This window comes from Mandrillus leucophaeus, unplaced genomic scaffold, assembly GCF_000951045.1.
Source record: "Mandrillus leucophaeus isolate KB7577 unplaced genomic scaffold, Mleu.le_1.0 Scaffold111, whole genome shotgun sequence".
Taxonomy (NCBI): Eukaryota; Metazoa; Chordata; class Mammalia; order Primates; family Cercopithecidae; genus Mandrillus; species Mandrillus leucophaeus.
In genome coordinates this window covers 4,388,216-4,405,802 of record NW_012099321.1, presented here as the reverse complement: position 1 = coordinate 4,405,802, position 17,587 = coordinate 4,388,216, and the positions used below count along the sequence as shown (strand labels likewise).

Sequence of the window (17,587 nt, the reverse complement as noted above, 5' to 3'; positions counted from 1 at the left end):
AAAAAAAAAAAAAAAACAGAACCAATGAACAAATTAGGCAAGGTGGCAAGACACATGATTAATAGACAAAAATCAATTTGTATGTGTATTTCCATATATTAGAAACAAACAATCTGAAAAATCAAATTAAAGGAGCATTTCAATTCACAATAGCAAGAAAAAATAATTAAATACTTGATGATAAATTTACCAAAACAAGTGGAGGTCCTCCTGTACACTGAAAATTACCCAGTGAAGAACCGAGTACCCCCAGGATGAAGAACTGAGCATTCCCAGTCAGGGGATATTGGAGGCCAATATTCAACATCCTTAGAGAAAAGAATTTCCAACCCAGAATTTCATATCCAGCCAAACTAAGCTTCATAAGTGAAGGAGAAATAAGATCCTTTCCAGATAAGCGAATGCTGAGGGAAATCATCACCAGCAGGCCTATCTTGTAATAATGCCTGAAGGAAGCACTAAATACGGAAATGAAAAACTGTTACCAGCCACTACAAAAACACTGAAGTACACAGACCAGGGACACTATGAAGCAACTGCATAAACAAGTTTGCAAAATAATCAGCTAGCATCATGCTGACAAGATCAAATTCACACATAACAATACTAACATTAAATGTTAATGGGTTAAATGTCCCAATTAAAAGACACAGAATGGCAAGCTGGATAAAGAGCCAAGACCCATCAGTATGCTGTCTTTAAGAGACCTATCTCAAGTGCAAAGACACATAGGCTCAAAATGAAGGGATGGAGGAAAATTTACCAAGCAAACAGAAAACAGAAAAGAGCAGAGGTTACAAACCTAGTTTCTGACAAAACAGACAATAAACCAACAAAGATAAAAAATGACAAAGAAGGGCATTACATGATGGTCAAGGGTTGAATTCAACAAGAAGAGTTAACTATCCTAAACATGTATGCACCCAATACAGGTATAACCAGATTCATAAAGCAAGATCTTAGAGACCTACAAAGAGACTTAGACTCCCACAAAATAATAGTGGGAGACTTTAACACCACACTGTCAATATTAGACAGATCATCAAAACGGAAAACTAACAATGATATATGGGACCTGAACTCAGCTCTTGATCAAGTGGACCTGATAGACATCTTCAGAAATCCCAAGATTAAGAAATTCTGTCAAAACCACACAAGTACATGGACACTGAACAACCTGTTCCTGAATAACTGTTGTGAAAATAATCAAATTAAAGTGGAAATCAAGAAGTTATTTGAAACTAATGAGAACAAAGAGACAGCATACCAGAATCTCTGGGATGCAGCTAAAACAATGTTAAGAGGGAAATTCATAGCACTAAATGCCCACATCAAAAAGCTAGAAAGATCTCAAGTTAACAACCTAACATCAAAACAAAAAGAACTAGAGAACTAAGAGCAAACAAACCCCAAAGCTAGAAGAAGGCAAGAAATAACCAAGGTCAGAGCAGAACTGAAGGAGATAGAGATATGAAAAATCCTTCAAAAAATCAATAAATCCAGGAGCTGGTTTCTGGGGAAAAAAAAAAAAGATACTATAGATAGACCAGTAGCTTGACTAATAAAGAAGAAAAGAGAGAAGATTCAAATAAACACAATCAGAAATGCTATGGGGGATATGGGAAATATCACCACTGACCCCACAGAAATACAAACAGCCATCAGAGAATACTAGAAACACCTCTACACAAATAAACTAGAAAATCTAGAAGAAATGGAAAAACTCCTGGATACATACACCCTCCCAAGACTGAACCAGGAAGAAACTGAATCCCTGAATAGACCAATAACAAGTTCTGAAATTGAGGCAGAAATAAATAGCCTACCAACCAAAAAAAAAGCCCAGGATCAGATGGAATCACAGCTGAATTCTACCAGAGGTAGAAAGAAGAGCTGGTACCATTTCTACGGAAACTATTCTAAACAGTTGAAAAGAAAGGGACTCCTCCCTAACTCATTTTATGAGGCCAGTATCATCCTGATACCAAAATCTGGCAGAGTTACAACAAAAAAAGAAAACTTCAGGCCAATATCCCTGATGAACATCAGTGCAAAAATCCTGAATAAAATACTGACAAACTGAACCCACTGCATATCCAAAAGCTTATCCACCAGGATCAAGTAGGCTTCATCCCCAGGATGCAAGGTTGGTTCAACACATGCAAATCAATAAATGTAATTCATCACATAAACAGAACTAAAGACAAAAACCACATGATTATCTCAATAGATGCAGAAAAGTCTTTGATAAAATTAAATATTGCTTCATGTTAAAAACCCTCAGTAAACTAGGTATTGAAAGAACATACCTCAAAATAATAAGAACCATATATGACAAATCTACAGTTAGCATTATACTAAATGGTCAAAAGCTGGAAGCTTTTCCCTTGCAAACTGACACAGGACAAGGATGCACTCTCTCACTCCAATTCAATATAGTACTGGAAGTTCTGGCCAGGGCAATCAGGCAAGAGAAACAAATAAAGGATGTTCACATAGGAAGAGAGGAAGTTAAATTGTCTTTAAGATGACATGATCCTATATCTAGAAAACCCCATCCTCTCAGCCCAAAAGCTTCTTAAGCTAATAAGCAACTTCAGCAAAGTATCAGGATACAAAATCAATGTGCAAAAATCACTAGCATTCCTATACACCAACAAAAGGCAAGCAGAGAACCAAGTCATCACTTAACTCCCATTCACAATTGCTACAAAAAGAATAAAATACCTAGAAATACAGCTAATGAGGGATGTGAAGGACCTCTTCAAGGAGAACTACAAACCACTGCTCAAATAAATCAGAAAGGACACAAATGACTGGAAAAACATTCCATGCTTATGGATAGGAAGAATAAATATCATGAAATGGTCACACTAATTTATGGCCTACCAAAAGTAATTTATAGATTCCATGTTATTTCCATTAAACTACCATTGACATTCTTCACAGAATTAGGGAAAAAAAAAACTATTTTAAGATTCATATGGAACCAAAAAAGAGCCCAAAGAGCCAAGACCTGAACTCAGCGCTGGATCAAGAGCTGAGCAAGAAGAAAGAAGCTGGAGGCATCATGCTACCTGACCTCAAACTACTATAAGGCTACAGTAACCCAAACAGCATGTTACTGGTACAAGAACAGACACATTGACGAATGGAACAGAATAAAGAACTCAGAAATAAGACTGCACGCCTACAACCATCTGATCTTTGACAAACCTGACAAAAACAAGCAATGGGGAAAGGATTTCTTATATAACAAGTGGTGCTGAGAGAACTGGCAAGCCATATGCAAAAAAATTTAAACTGGACCCCTTCCTTACACCCGATACAAAAGTTAATTCAAGATGGATTAAAGACTTAAATGTAAAACCCAAAATAATAAAAACTCCATAAGAAAATCTAAGCAATACCACTCAGGAGAGAGGTATGAATAAAGATTTCATGATGAAAACACCAAAAGCAATTGCAATAAAAACTGACAAATGGGATCTAATTAAACTAAAAAGCTTCTGCAGGGCAAAAGAATCATCAGAATGAACAGACAACCTACGGAATGAGAGAAAATTTTTGCAATCTACTCACTGTACACTAAAAATTACCAGATGAAGAATCAAGTACCCCCAGGATGAAGAACTCATTCTAGCACCAATTCCAAGTTCAAAATCCCATCTAAATATCACTTAAATCAGGTATGGTTGAGATTCAAGTTATGATTCGTCCTGAGGCAAAATTCCTCTCCAGTTGTGAACCTGTGAAACCAGACAAGTTATGTGCTTCCAAAGTACAACAGTAGGACAGGCATAGAATAGCTATTCCCATGCCAACAAGGAGAAACCAGAAAAAAAGAAAGGGGTGACAATCCCAACAAAGTCCAAAACCTAGCAAGACAAATTCCATTAGATCTTAAGGTTCAAGAATACTCTTCTTTGACAGGATGCTCTACCCTGCTGGGCCCACTTGGACAGCAACTCTCCCATGGCCCGAGGGACTGGCCCCATCCCTTCAGCTCTGTAAAGCGGCCCTGACCCCACAGCTCTGGGTGACAGCCTTGTTCCTCGGGTAATAAACAGTGACATCCTAGTCTACTGAAACCAAGGAGGTGGCCCTATTCTCTGAAACCAAAGAGAATGCAGCCTTGACTCCTGGGCCAGTAGCAGGAGTGGCAGCCCTGATGATCTCTGAATTGCTTTCAGGGTCATTCTTCTCTTTTTCTTTTTTTATTATACTTTAAGTTCTGGGGTTCATGTGCAGAACGTGCAGGTTTGTTACATAGGTATACATGTGCCATGGTGGTTTGCTGCACCCATCAACCCGTCATCTACATTAGGTATTTATCCTAATGCTCTCCCTCCCTTAGCCCCCCACCCGCTGACCGGCCCCAGTGTATGATATCCCCCTCTCTGTGTCCATGTGTTCTCATTGTTCAACTCCCACTTATGAGTGAGAACATGCGGTGTTTGGGAAGGATGATGCATGTTTGAAGCCAGACAACTCTATTGTCCTATCCTGTAGAATCCCAGAAGTTAAACAGCCTTCCTTCATTCTATCCAATTTTCTCTGTTCCCTTTAGTTCCAGCTGGCAGTGTTTCTGCTGATGTAATCCCATCTCTGATCCTGTCTTCAGCTGACATGGCGGATTAAATCATGGGGAATCTTTTTATTGCCTGAGTGTCCGGCTACACCTTTGGTGTTCTTTCCAAAACATGATTTCTCATTTTGAAAAATACAAAGTAGGCTGAAAATTTCTCAAATCTTCAAGTTCTTGTTCCTTTTTGCTTAATAATTCCTTCCATTTACCTCTCTCCTCTTGCATTCTGCATTTTACTATAAGTGGTGATGACAAAACAAGCCTCATCTTCAGCATTTTGCTTAGAAATCTCCCTGGCTAAATAACCAAGGTTGTCCCCCACAATTTCTACCTTCTACAAAAGACTAAAACACAATTCAGCCAAGTTCTTTGCCACTTTTTAACGAGGATCTCTTTCCTCCAGTCTCCAATAACATTTCTCATTTCCCTCTGTGACCTGACCAGAAACACTTTTTTTTTTTTTTTTTTTTTTTTTTTGAGACAGAGTCTTGCTCTATCACCCAGGCTGAAGTGCAGTGGCCCAATTTCGGCTCACTACAACCTCCACCTCCTGGATTCAAGCAATTCTCCTGCCTCAGCCTCCCAAGTAACTGGGACTACAGGTGCCTGCCACCACCTCAGGCTAATTTTTGTATTTTTAGTAGAGACAGGGTTTCACCATGTTAGCCAGGTTGGTTTTGAACTCCTGACCTCAGGTAATCAGCCTTCCAAAGTGCTGGGATTACAGGTGTGAGCCACCATGCCCAGCCCAGAAACACCTTTAATGTTCATATTTCTACCAATTCTATTCTGTTCATAATTATATGTATATTCTCTAAGACTATAAAAGCTTTCTCTATAAGTCTTTTCTTTCTGATCCTTCATTGGAATTACCTTTAGCATCCATATTTCTACCAGCCATTCCTTCAAGGCAATCTAGGCTTTTTCTTAGCATGTACTTCACCAGTCTTCTAGCCTCTACTCTTCACTCAGTTCCAAATTCACTTCAACATTTTTAGGTATTTGTTAAAGCAGCACCCCACTTCACAATACCAAAATCTGATTACTCTGCTCAGGTTACCCAAACAAAATGCCACAGACGAGGTGGCTTAAACAACAAAAATGTATTTTCTCACAGTTATGGAGGCTGGAAGTCCAAGATAAAGGTGCCAACAGGGCTGATTTCTGGTGAGGCCTCTCCTCTTGGCTTGCAGACAGCTGCCTTCTTGTTGTATCCTTTCATGACCTTCACTTTGTATGCATGAACCCCTAGTATATATCCTCTTCTTGTAAGTACACCAGTCCTATTAGATTAACTAAATCCCTAACCTTACGACCCCATATAACCTTAATTATCCCCATAAGGCCCTTGACCTCATGTAACCTTAATTACCTCCATAAGGCCCTATCTCCAAATATAGTCACATTAGGGGTTAGGGATTCAACATATGAACTTTGAAGGGCCACAATTCAATCCATAACAGAGTTCTTAGATGCAAAACCAAAAACAAGATCCATTAAAAAAAATCTGATAAACTGAATGTCATCAAAATTGAAAATGTTTGTGTTTCAGAAAATACCACTGAGAAAAATGAAAAAGCAAGCCAGAAATTGGGAGAAAATAATTCCAAATGAGATATCTGATGGAGAACTTGTGTCCAGAATATATAATGAATTCATAGAACTCAAAAATAAATAAACAACTAAATTTTAAAATAGGAGAACAATTTGAGTAGACATTCCACAGAAAAGGCATATAAATGGCTATTAGGCTCCTAAAAAATACTCAACATAATTATTCATTAAAGAAATGCAAATAGAAGCCACAATTACATACCACTACACTCCCACTACAATAGCTTTAATCCAAAAGACAGAAAATGTCAAATGTCCACAAGTATGGGAAAAAACTGGAACACTCAAAAATTGCTGATGTGACATGTAAATTGGTACAGTCGCTATGGAAAACACTGTAGCAGTTTCTACAAATGTTAAACACAAACTTACCATGTGCCCAGCAATTTCACTCCTAAGAATCTACCCAAGGGAAAATACATGTCCATACGTGAGTGCTCATAAAAGAATTATTCATAATACTCAATGTCGGAAAACAATCCAAAGTCCATCAACTGGAGAATGAGAATGGATAAGCAAAATGTGGTATATCCACATTTAAGAAATAAAAATTAATAACCTGATCAATGCTACAAAATGGATAATCCTAAGTGAAAAAAAGTCTAATACAAAAGCTTACATATTGCATGTTGCCATTTATATAAAATGCCCCTAAAGAGGCAAATACATAGAGACAGACAACAGATCAGCAGTTGCCAAGGGCTGGAGAAGAAATACAAATGTGCATAAGGGATCTTTTTAGGGTTGACAGCAACATTCTACAATTGGACTGTGGTAATGTTTGCACAATTCTATTTATGTACTGCTGTAATAATTGTTGAGCTGGATGCTTAAAATGGGTGAATTCTGTGGTGGTGTAAATTGCACCTCAACAAAACCATTAAAAATAGAATGTTACCAAAAGATTGGTCACTTACAAGCAAATCTTGCTTAATCATATTCCTTTTTTTTAAATCGCCTAAGACACCTATAGCATATAGCTATGCACATGACAAGTCTAGAGAAATAGTTGCTAAATAAATCAAAGAATAAAATAAAGTATTTCCCTTTCTAATAAAAATAGTAGAATAAAAGGTTTCTTGTCTGAGAATTGCTAGATGTAGAGGTGGAGATTGAGAAAGGGGCTTTAGTGAAAAGAAATTGTCTTAGACATTTCGGAGAAAATTATTCTCTTTGTGCTGATGTCCTAGATATCACTCAGATAAAACATGTAATTCTACATTCTCTTCTATATGTAAACTTTAAAAAAAATTTACCATAAGAAAATGACAAACGTTAACAAAATACAGAACATTCTAATTTACCTATTTGCTTTTACCATCAAAGCTTTTAATTCCTATCAGTAGAAATACAAGAGATATTATATTCATATTAAAATGGGCTTGACATAATTCATAGCTATATAGTAAAAATAAGAAATTTCATATAAACATTTAGGTTGCAAAAAAATATCTCTTACATATTCTATTTCTGAACTGTCACTTGTATTTGTTTGGATTTTCTCTGGAATTACGATTTGTAGAAGTGAATTTTGAAAACCTAAAGAGATTAAAAAAAAAAAAGTTAGTACCCTTGCCTTAAATTTGACTAAATATCTGTTCAGTTTCTTTCATAAAGATTACTTCTTGTGCAGGTATGCGTGGGTCATCACTGTGTACTTCTATATAAAGCTTGAAAACACTTACTTTGAAAAACAGACAAGGTACTTATGAAAGAACAAAAAAGGAGAAGGGAAGAGGTATTCAGCTGACACGAAATGTGTGGTTCCTGAAGAAAACAGAAAATATACACCAAAAAAATCAAAGACATACTTCAAAAAAATTTTCCTGAAATAAAAGATTCAAAACAATAGACTAGAAAGTATACTGTATTTCAGGAATAACTGATCATTACTTTAAACTAAAACATATTCTACTGAAATTGTTGGGTTTCCAAGATAGAATTCCTTGCAAATATGATAGAATGAAAAAAAGGAAAATCATGTTATGTATAAAGGGAGATAAGCAGGCTGGCTTGAGAATTTTTACAACACTATTCAATGTTAAAAGACTAAAGAACAATGTCTAAAAAAGAACTTTAAGAAAAGACAGTGAAGACCCTATAAATGTACACTCAGCAAAAAGGCCATTAAATATAAAGGCAAAAGAGAGATATTTACAAGCAAAACTCAAAAAGAAAAAAAAGTTCACATGAGTCTATCACAAAAGTCAGAGATATTTCTCCCAATAAAAATATCAGCAGAGTTGTGGTAAAATGCCTAACAGTGAGAACAAAATAATCATAACTATAGACTAAAGGCTAAAATAACTGTGGGAATCATAGTTATATAACAGATGCAAATGTTAAAAGCTCTGGTTACATAAACATAATATACACAACTTCAGTAACTATAGCAGAAGACGAGGAAGATCATATAAGCGTACCGATTTCCTTAAATCTGCTTAACAGAGCCAGGTGCGGTGGCTCACGCCTGTAATCCCAGCACTTTCGGAGGCCAAGGCAGGTGGATCACGAGGTCAGGAGTTCCAGACCAGCCTGGCCAACATGGTGAAACCCCATCTCTACTAAAAATACAAAAATTGGCCAGGTGGCATACACCTGTAGTCCTAGCTACTCAGGAGGCTGAGGCAGGAGAGTTTCTTGAACCTGGAGGTGGAGGTTGCAGTGAGCCGAGATCACGCCACTGCACTCCAGCCTGGGTGCCAAAGGGATACTCCATCTCAAAAAAAAAAAAAAAAAGAAAAAAAAATCTGTTTAACAGTGTGATCCAAAAAATGTGACTTAAACCTAAAAACAAGCAGTGTAAGTAGAAACTGTTCAGTGACATAAAGGTACAGAAAAATTAAGATTAAAAGTAACCGTAGTCGGCCAGACAGGGTGGCTCACACATGTAATCACAGCACTTAGGGAGGCCAAGGCAAGTGGATCACCTGAGGTCAAGAGTTCAGCCTGGGCAACACAGTGAAACCCCATCTCTACTAAAAATACGAAAATTAGCTGGGTGTGGTGGCGCATGCTTGTAATCCCAGCTACTCTGAAGGCAGGAGAATCGCTTGAACCCAGCAGGCAGAGATTATCGTGAGCCAAGGTCATGCCACTGCACTCCAGACTGGGCAACACAGAAAGACTTTGTCTCAAAAAAAAAAAAAAGTAACCATAATCATTAAATGCCACAACTAACATCATACTGAATGGGGAAAAGTTGAAAGCCTTTCCTCTAAGAACTAGAACAAGACAAGGATGCCCACTCTCACCACTCCCGTTCAACATAGCACTGGAAGTACTAGCCAGAGCAATCAGGCAAGAGAAAGAAATAAAAGGCACCCAAATAGGAAGAGAGGAAGTCAAACTATCTCTCTTCACGGACGACATGATTCTATAGAAAACCCTACAGTTTCTGCCCAAAGTCTCCTAGATCGGATAAGCAACTTCAGTAAAGTTTCAGGATACAAAATCAATGTACAAAAATCACTCGCATTTCTATACACCAGCAACAGCCAAGCCGAGAGCCAAATCAAGAACACGATCCCATCCAAAATAGCCACAAAAAGAACAAAATACGTAGGAATATAGCTAACCATGGAGGTGAAAGATCTCTACAAGGAGAACTACAAAACACTGCTCAAAGAAATCAGAGATGACACAAACAAATGAAAAAACATTCCATACTCATGGATAGGAAGAATCAATATTGTTAAAAGGCCCATATTGCTCAAAGCAACATACATATTCAGGGCTATGCCTATCAAACCAACAATAGTTTTTCACAGAATTAGAAAAAACTATGCTAAAATTCATATGGAACCAAAAAAGAGCCCAAATAGCCAAAGCAATCCTAAGCAAAAAGAAGAAAGCAAGAGGCCTCCCACTACCTGTCTTCAAACTATATACTACAAGGCTACAGTAACCAAAGCAGGATGGTACTGGTACCAAAACAAACACATAGACCAATGGAACAGGTTAGAAAACTCAGAAATAAAGCCACACACCTATAACCATCTATTCTTTGACAGTCAACAATAACAAGCAATGGGGAAAGGACGCTCTATCCAAGAAATGGTGCCGGGATAACGGGCTACTCATATGCAGAAGACTGAAACTGAACCTTTTGCCATCTTCAATAATCAATGCAAGATGGATTAAAGACCTAAATGTAAACCTCAAAACTATAAATACCTTAGAAGAAAACCCAGGACATGCCATTATAGACATCTTTGACTTGGCAAAGGTTTCATGATGAAGACTCCAAAAGCAATTGCAACAAAAACAAAAATTGAGAAGTGGGACTTCATTAAACTAAAGAACTTCTGCACAGCAAAAGAAATTACCAACCAAGTAAACAGGCAACCTGCAGAATGCAGAAAATATCCACAAACTATGCCAACAAAGGTCTAATATCTGAACTCTATAAGGAGCTTAAACAATTCAACAAGCAAAAAACAACCCCATTAAAACATGGGCCAATGACATGAACAGATGCTTCTCAAAATAAAACATACATGTGGCCAACAAGCATATGAAAAACTTATCATTAGAAAAATGAAAGTCAAAACAACAGTGACATATCATCTCACACCAATCAGAATGACTTATTAAAAAGTCAAAAAATAATAGATGTTGGCAAGGTTGCAGAGGGAAGAGAACGCTTATACACTGCTGGCGAGAATTAAGTTAGTTCATCCACTGTGAAAAGCAGTATGATTTCTCAAGGAACCTAAAACAGAACTCCCATTTGACCCAGCAGTCCCATTACAGAGTACATACCCAAGGGAATATAAATCGTTCTACCATAAAGACACATGCACACGTATATTCATTGCAGCACTTTTCACAATAGCAAAGACATGGAATCAACCAAGATATCCACCAGTAGTGGACTGGAAAAAGAAAATGTTGTACATATACACCGTGGAATACTATACAGCCATAAAAAATGAAATCATGTCCTTTGCAGCCACACGGGTGCAGCTGGCGGCTACTATCCCAAACAAATTAACACAGGAACAGAAAACCAAATACCACATATTCTCACTTTTGAGCAGAGGCTAAACACTGAGTACACATGGATGCAAAGAGTGGCACAATAGAACCAGAACTTACTTGAAGGTGGAGGATGGGAGGCGGGAGAAAACTGAAAAACTACTTCTCAGATACTATGCTCACTACCTGGGTAATGAAATCATTTGTACACAGAACCCCAGTGACACACAATTTACCCATATAACAAATCTGCACATGTACCTCCAAACCTAAAATTAAAGTTGGAAGAAAAAATAAAACTTATAAAACATTTTTTACACATGATTCCTTGCTTTGACTGGGAATCATGGAATTCTGAAGTGGCAGACAATGGATGTCAGACACTTGACTCTCAGAGACAGGTGAGCACAATTACCAGAAAAAGCCACAAGGACAGTGTGAAAAACAAAATGCTTTCACCTACAGAAGTCCTTGGTAGTATCTAACTGATCACAGAGTCCCTAGAAATGAACTAGATGAGCAGGCTAGTCAAGAAAATTCTAGTTTGTGGTGCGCAGAAACTGATGCAATCACCACGAGGACTCACAGCTTCTTCCCTGGTTCCTATACCTGACCCAGTTCAAAGGCTTGCAGCCTTTTCATTGAGGAGTGACAGAGTCCTCTTTAGGAAAGACCTTGCCATGCGACCACAGGAGTGTGCTACGAATCTTCCCCTGCAGCCTCCTCCATAGTGTCCTGTGTCCTTTTACCATGATGACTATGCCCTGGGGAGGGGAAATAGCCAGACTTTCAGGGAGTATTATTTACTGCCTCTGAACTAACACTAATCCTGAGGACTCAAAATACCAGCATGGTCCATTGATCAGAATAGGGACTTACATAGATCAAGGGATAAATTGTGACCTGGATCCATCAATGGTGAACGAAATTACAGTTTTTGTGAAATGAAGTAGCTCGTTGAAATTAAAGTCTCATTAGTTAGTTCATGTGAAACTATAGTTGATTAGTGAAAAAAATATAGACTCCAATGTGTTGATTTGTTTCAACAAATCATAGCACAGAGGGACACTGTCCTGTCATAGCACAGAGGCACACTGACCGTTTTGATTTCCCATTAGAACATCATGCTGGTCAAGTTGCATGTGAAAGACATCATGCTAATATATTTAGTGAGCAAGAAGTAGCAAGTGCCCTAGATGTTTTAGTCAGATACATGTATGCCGGAATGTGGTAGAACCTATGGAGGTTTAAGGGATAGTTACAACCCCGATGTTTCTTGGGGTCCAGTGGTTGCAGCATGCTGAGATATCCTGTACAAAGTGAGATGCTAGTGGCTACACCTTGCATAGCCCACCACAAAAAAAAAGAGTCACAACGAGTGGCGAGCCTTTTTGAGTTTTTGAATTCAGAGATAATACATACTGTTTTGGGGTGTGAAAGCCTGAATCATTCATCGGGTGACTGGTAAAGCTGTCAAAATCGACTGGGATCCAGCGCAAGAGAAGACTCTGCAGCAAGTTCAAGATACAGATGGCACTGCCCTGCCGCTTCAGTGTTATGACACAGGACACCCTGCAGTACCCACTATACTGACACTCATAATGTTACTCAGGTGGCTGCAGTCATCTGGCAGCTCGCCTAGGCCTGGAGAGACTAAGACGACCCCATTCATGTCTTTTGACTGAATGGCCTAGGTTGAGTCATCTCCATTTCACACACCCTCTTATCGTCCTAGTCTCGGATTCTCCATGTAGCAGTCAAGACAGTGCTACAAGAGAGCAGAGAGGAAGCTGCAAGGCCTCTTGAGGCATAGACTTGGCAGTCTCACAACTCACTTCTACCACATTCAAATGGCCAGAGCAAGTCATGAGGCCAACCAGATTCAGAGAATGAAAAAATACATTCTACCTCTCAATGGGAGGAATGACAAAGAAATGTTGCAAAAAGGAAGCACACACAAGGATGGAGGAAGTGTTAAGGCCATCGCCATCTTTGCAAACAATCAATTCAACACATGTGATATGGCTTTCCACTGTTACCAGTCTGTGCATTTCATCGTTAATTATTGGTGACCACATCTCTATAAATAGTCCCATAGCTAAACTCTCTTTATTTAAACCCTTTTAGTGTATCCTCAGTCTCATGACAGGTCTCTAACTGAGACCTACCTGTGTACTTTGGGAGCAAGGGGGCGGTGATAGTTTAACGTCTACTACTTCATTCATGATGTTCTAATAGGAAATCAAAATGGTCAGTGTCCCTCTGTGCTATGACAGGACAGTTGACAGCTTGAAGGGAAGGTGGTGAAAAATGTATTATTCTTGTCAGATAAAGGCATTTGTCACCATTGCTGACTGGAATTGAATATAACACTTGCCAGGTCAATAACTGCATATTAGGTATTGGGAGCCGAGTTGATTTGTTTCAACGAATCAACACATTGGCATCTATATTTTTTTCACTAATCAACTATAATTTCACATTAAATTTCACATTTCAATTAAATGGGGGAATGATGTAATATCAGTATTCATTATCCATTTGGAAAAATACAAATATAGTTTCCTATCTAGCACCACAATGTGGATTACAAGACATCATGTACAAGGTTACAAAACTATTAGAAAGACTGAAAGGCTAAATTTTCTAAAGTTGTAAAATAACTTTAAGAAAGTATGGGAAACTATTTGTTTTAATCATTGTACCAAGGGAAGCCTTAATAAGGAAAACAAAATGCAGAAGCCATAAGAAAGTGTTGATAAACTTAGCACAAAAATCAGGATATCACAAATAAAAAGATCAATAACACATTGAAGAAAACTTGTGCAAGGTATAGAAAAAATAAAATGATTAATATCCAAAATATATAAAAATAGATGATGTACATAAATGTATACAATATGCTTTCATCATTTACAATTTACTTCAAAAGGACCATATATGTCTATATTTATACATATTTATATCTAAGTGTCTAGAGAAAAGTCCAGAAACAGTACCATCAAACTGATAAAACAGTCGTTTTCTTTAAAAGTGTAGTAAAATTGACACCCAGCAAAGATGGTAACGTTTAGGGTAGCCTCTTTTACTTGATTTTGAATGTAATCACATAATACCAAATAAAAATTATTAACAAGTTTATAATTATTTTTAAAGTTCCAGGATTTGGATCCAGAAATCTGTATGTTTAGAAATATCCAGAGATTATTCTGATGCAAAGCCAAATTTGGCCTCAACTATCCCACTTTAGGAAAAGACTGATACATAAATGCGTATGTCACTTCAAAAATCTAGTAGGTATCATAGTTTTTACACTAAATTTAGGCAAAGCCTCAGAATCATTTTCAACAAAACATTGTAGGTAGTCACTGCCACTCCATCAGATGTCAGCGTTTCCCAACTTGTTCTTTTCTTTTTCTTTTTTTTTTTTTTTGTTGAGACAGAATCTTGCTCTGTCGCCCAGGCTGGAGTGCGGTGGTGAGATATTGGCTCACTGCAACCTCCGCCTCCCAGATTTCAGTAATTCTCCTGCCTCAGCTGGGATTACAGGCATGTGCCCCCACGACCAGCTAATTTTTGTATTTTTTTGGTAGAGATGGGGTTTCACCATGTTGGCCAGGGTGGTCCTGAACTCCTGGCCTCAAGTGATCCACCCGCCTCGGCCTCCAAAAGTGCTGGGATTACAAGCGTAAACCACCATTCCCAGCCTCTTCCCAATTTGTTCTATGTCAAGGCAATCCCAGTCAAAATTCCAGCAAGCTATTTTGTGGATATCAACCAACAGATTCTACTGTTTACATGAGGAGGTAAAAGACCCAGAATAGCCAGTTCCTTATTAGGGGATAACAAAGTCCAGAAGAGGAAATGGACATACCTATACCATTGGGCCTAACATTTTCCTTTGTAAGTACATATCCAAGAGAAATGAAAACATATGTCCACACAAAAACTGGTACATGAATGTTCCTAGCAGCATTATTCCTAACAGCCAAAAGTTGGAAACAATCAAATGTCCATCAACTGATGAATCGGTAAACAAACGGGTGAACGTATACAACGAAATATTATTCAGTCACAAAAAGGAATGAAGTTCTAGTGCATTCTACAACAGAAATGAACCTTGAAAACATTATGCAAGTGAAATAAGCCAGACAGAAAAGGTCATGTTTTGTATGATTCCATTTATACCCAGAATAGGTAAATCCAAAGGGACAGTGGTGGCCAGGTAAATCCAAAGCAGATCACTGGCTGCCAGGGGCTGGAAGGAGGAGGACATGAGGAGTGATTGCTCAATGTGAAAATGCCATCCCCAAATTGCTGAGCAAGATCCCTCAGCTGACGGGACCATCAGCAGTTTGGAGTTGGCATTTTCCTTTGAAAGTTTAAATTCTCTCTTCTGAGTTATAATAAAAAAGACAGCCAGGATTTCTTGCACTTATAGTTATGCATATAATTTATAATATGACAGCATTAATAACAGAAGTTCTCATTCATTGCTAGGGGGAATGCAAATGGTACAGCCACTTTGGAAGACAGTTTGGCAGTTTCTTTAAAAACTAAATATACGCTTATCATATGATCCAGCAATAGCATTTCTTGGTATTTACCCAAATGAGTTGAAAACTTATGTCCACACTAAAACCTGCACATAGATGTTTATAGAAGCTTTATTCATAACTGCCAACGCTTAGAAGCAACCAAGATGTCATTTGGTAGGTAAATGGATAAATAAACTGTGGTAGATCCAGACAATTGACTATTATTCAGCACTGAAAATAAATAAGCGACCGGGCGCAGTGGCTCATACCTGTAATCCTAGCACTTTGGGAGGCCAAGGCAGGTGGATCACTTGAAGTCAGGAGTTCAAAACCAGCCTGCTCAACATAGTGAAACCTCACCTCTACTAAAAATACAAAAAAATTAGCTGGGCATGGTAGCAGGCACCTGTAATCCCAGCTATTTGGGAGGCTGAGGCAGGAAAATTGCTTGAAACCGGGAGGCAGAGGTTGCAGTGAGCCAAGATCCTGCCACTGCATTCCAGCCTGGGCAACAGAGTAAGACTCCATCTCAACAAAACAATTAAATAAATAAATAAGCTATTGAGCCACGAAAAGCCATGGGAGAACCTTAAATGCACATTATTAAGTAAAAAAAAGTCCATCCAAAATGGCTACATATTATATGATTTCAAATACTTGACATTCTGGAAAAGGCAAAACTATGAGGACTAATGAGATGAGTCGTTGCCAGCGGCAGTGGGGAGGGAGGGATAAATTAGCAGAACACACGGGATTTGTAGGACGGTGAAACTATTCTGTATAATACTACAATGGTGGATGCATGTCATTGTACATTTGTCAAAACCACAGAATGTGCAACGTGGAGAATGAACCCTAATGCAAACTGTGGACTTTGGATGATAACGATGTGTCAGTGCAGGCTCAGTCGTAACAAATGGATCCATGGTGCCAGACGTTGCTAGTGGGAGAAATGCATATTTGGGAACAGGGGCTATATGGGAACTCTTTCAGCTCAATTTTGCTATGAATCTAAAACTGCTCTAAAAAATAAAGTTTATTAATATTTTTAATTTAATTTTATTTTTTGAGATGGAATTTTGCTTTTATCACCCAGGCTGGAGTGCGATGGTGCCATCTCAGCTCACTGCAGCTCCCGCCTCCTAGGTTCAACCAATTCTCCTGCCTCAGCTTCCTGAGTAGCTGGAATTACAGACACGTGCCACCACATCTGTAATTTTTATATTTTTAGTAGAGATGGTCGGGGCTTCACCATGTTGGCCAGGCTGGTCTCGAACTCCTGACATCAGGTGATCCACCCACCTCAGCCTCCCAAAGTGCTGGGATTACAGGCATGAGCTATTACGCCCAGCCCTATTAATATTTTTTAAATGGTTAGATGGAAATTTTATTTTACATGTATTTTACAAAAATTTAAAACTTTTAAAAAAAATAATACATTCAAAAATACATGGATAAATACCAGAGTTCAAGATAGATAATGGATTAATACAGCATGTTAAGAAAACTTCATTGATATGTTCTACATTGCAACTAAACTTCACCATTGCTCAACTTTTGTTGTAGTACACAAAGAATACCTTCAATTATCTGGAAAAAAGGTATTAAGGTATTTCTTCCTTTTCCAACTGTATAGTCTAGATTTTCTTCAGATATTTCACATGAAATATACAGCAACAGATTGACTGCAGAAGCAGAAATGAGAAGTAGCTGTCTTCTATTAAAGCAGACATTAAAGAGATTCACAAAAAAGCTGCTCTTCTCGTATTTTTTGTTTTGGAAAATATAGTTATTTTTATTTTGAAAATGTGATACGTATGTTAACATATAAAAGGCATATTACTTTCTTTTTTTTTTTTTTTTTTTT

General features: G+C 38.0%; 1 protein-coding gene across 2 annotated transcripts in view; it reads right to left on the bottom strand.

Annotated features, from left to right (window-relative positions):
• The window catches only part of ADAM32 (ADAM metallopeptidase domain 32), a 160,737-nt gene that overhangs the window by 141,091 nt on the left and 2,059 nt on the right, over positions 1-17,587 (bottom strand). For both annotated transcript variants that reach the window (XM_011993407.1, XM_011993415.1), the window contains exon 2: positions 7,662-7,741. In XM_011993407.1, coding sequence (XP_011848797.1) covers positions 7,662-7,741 — 80 coding nt within the window. The remainder of the gene's footprint in view (positions 1-7,661; positions 7,742-17,587) is intronic.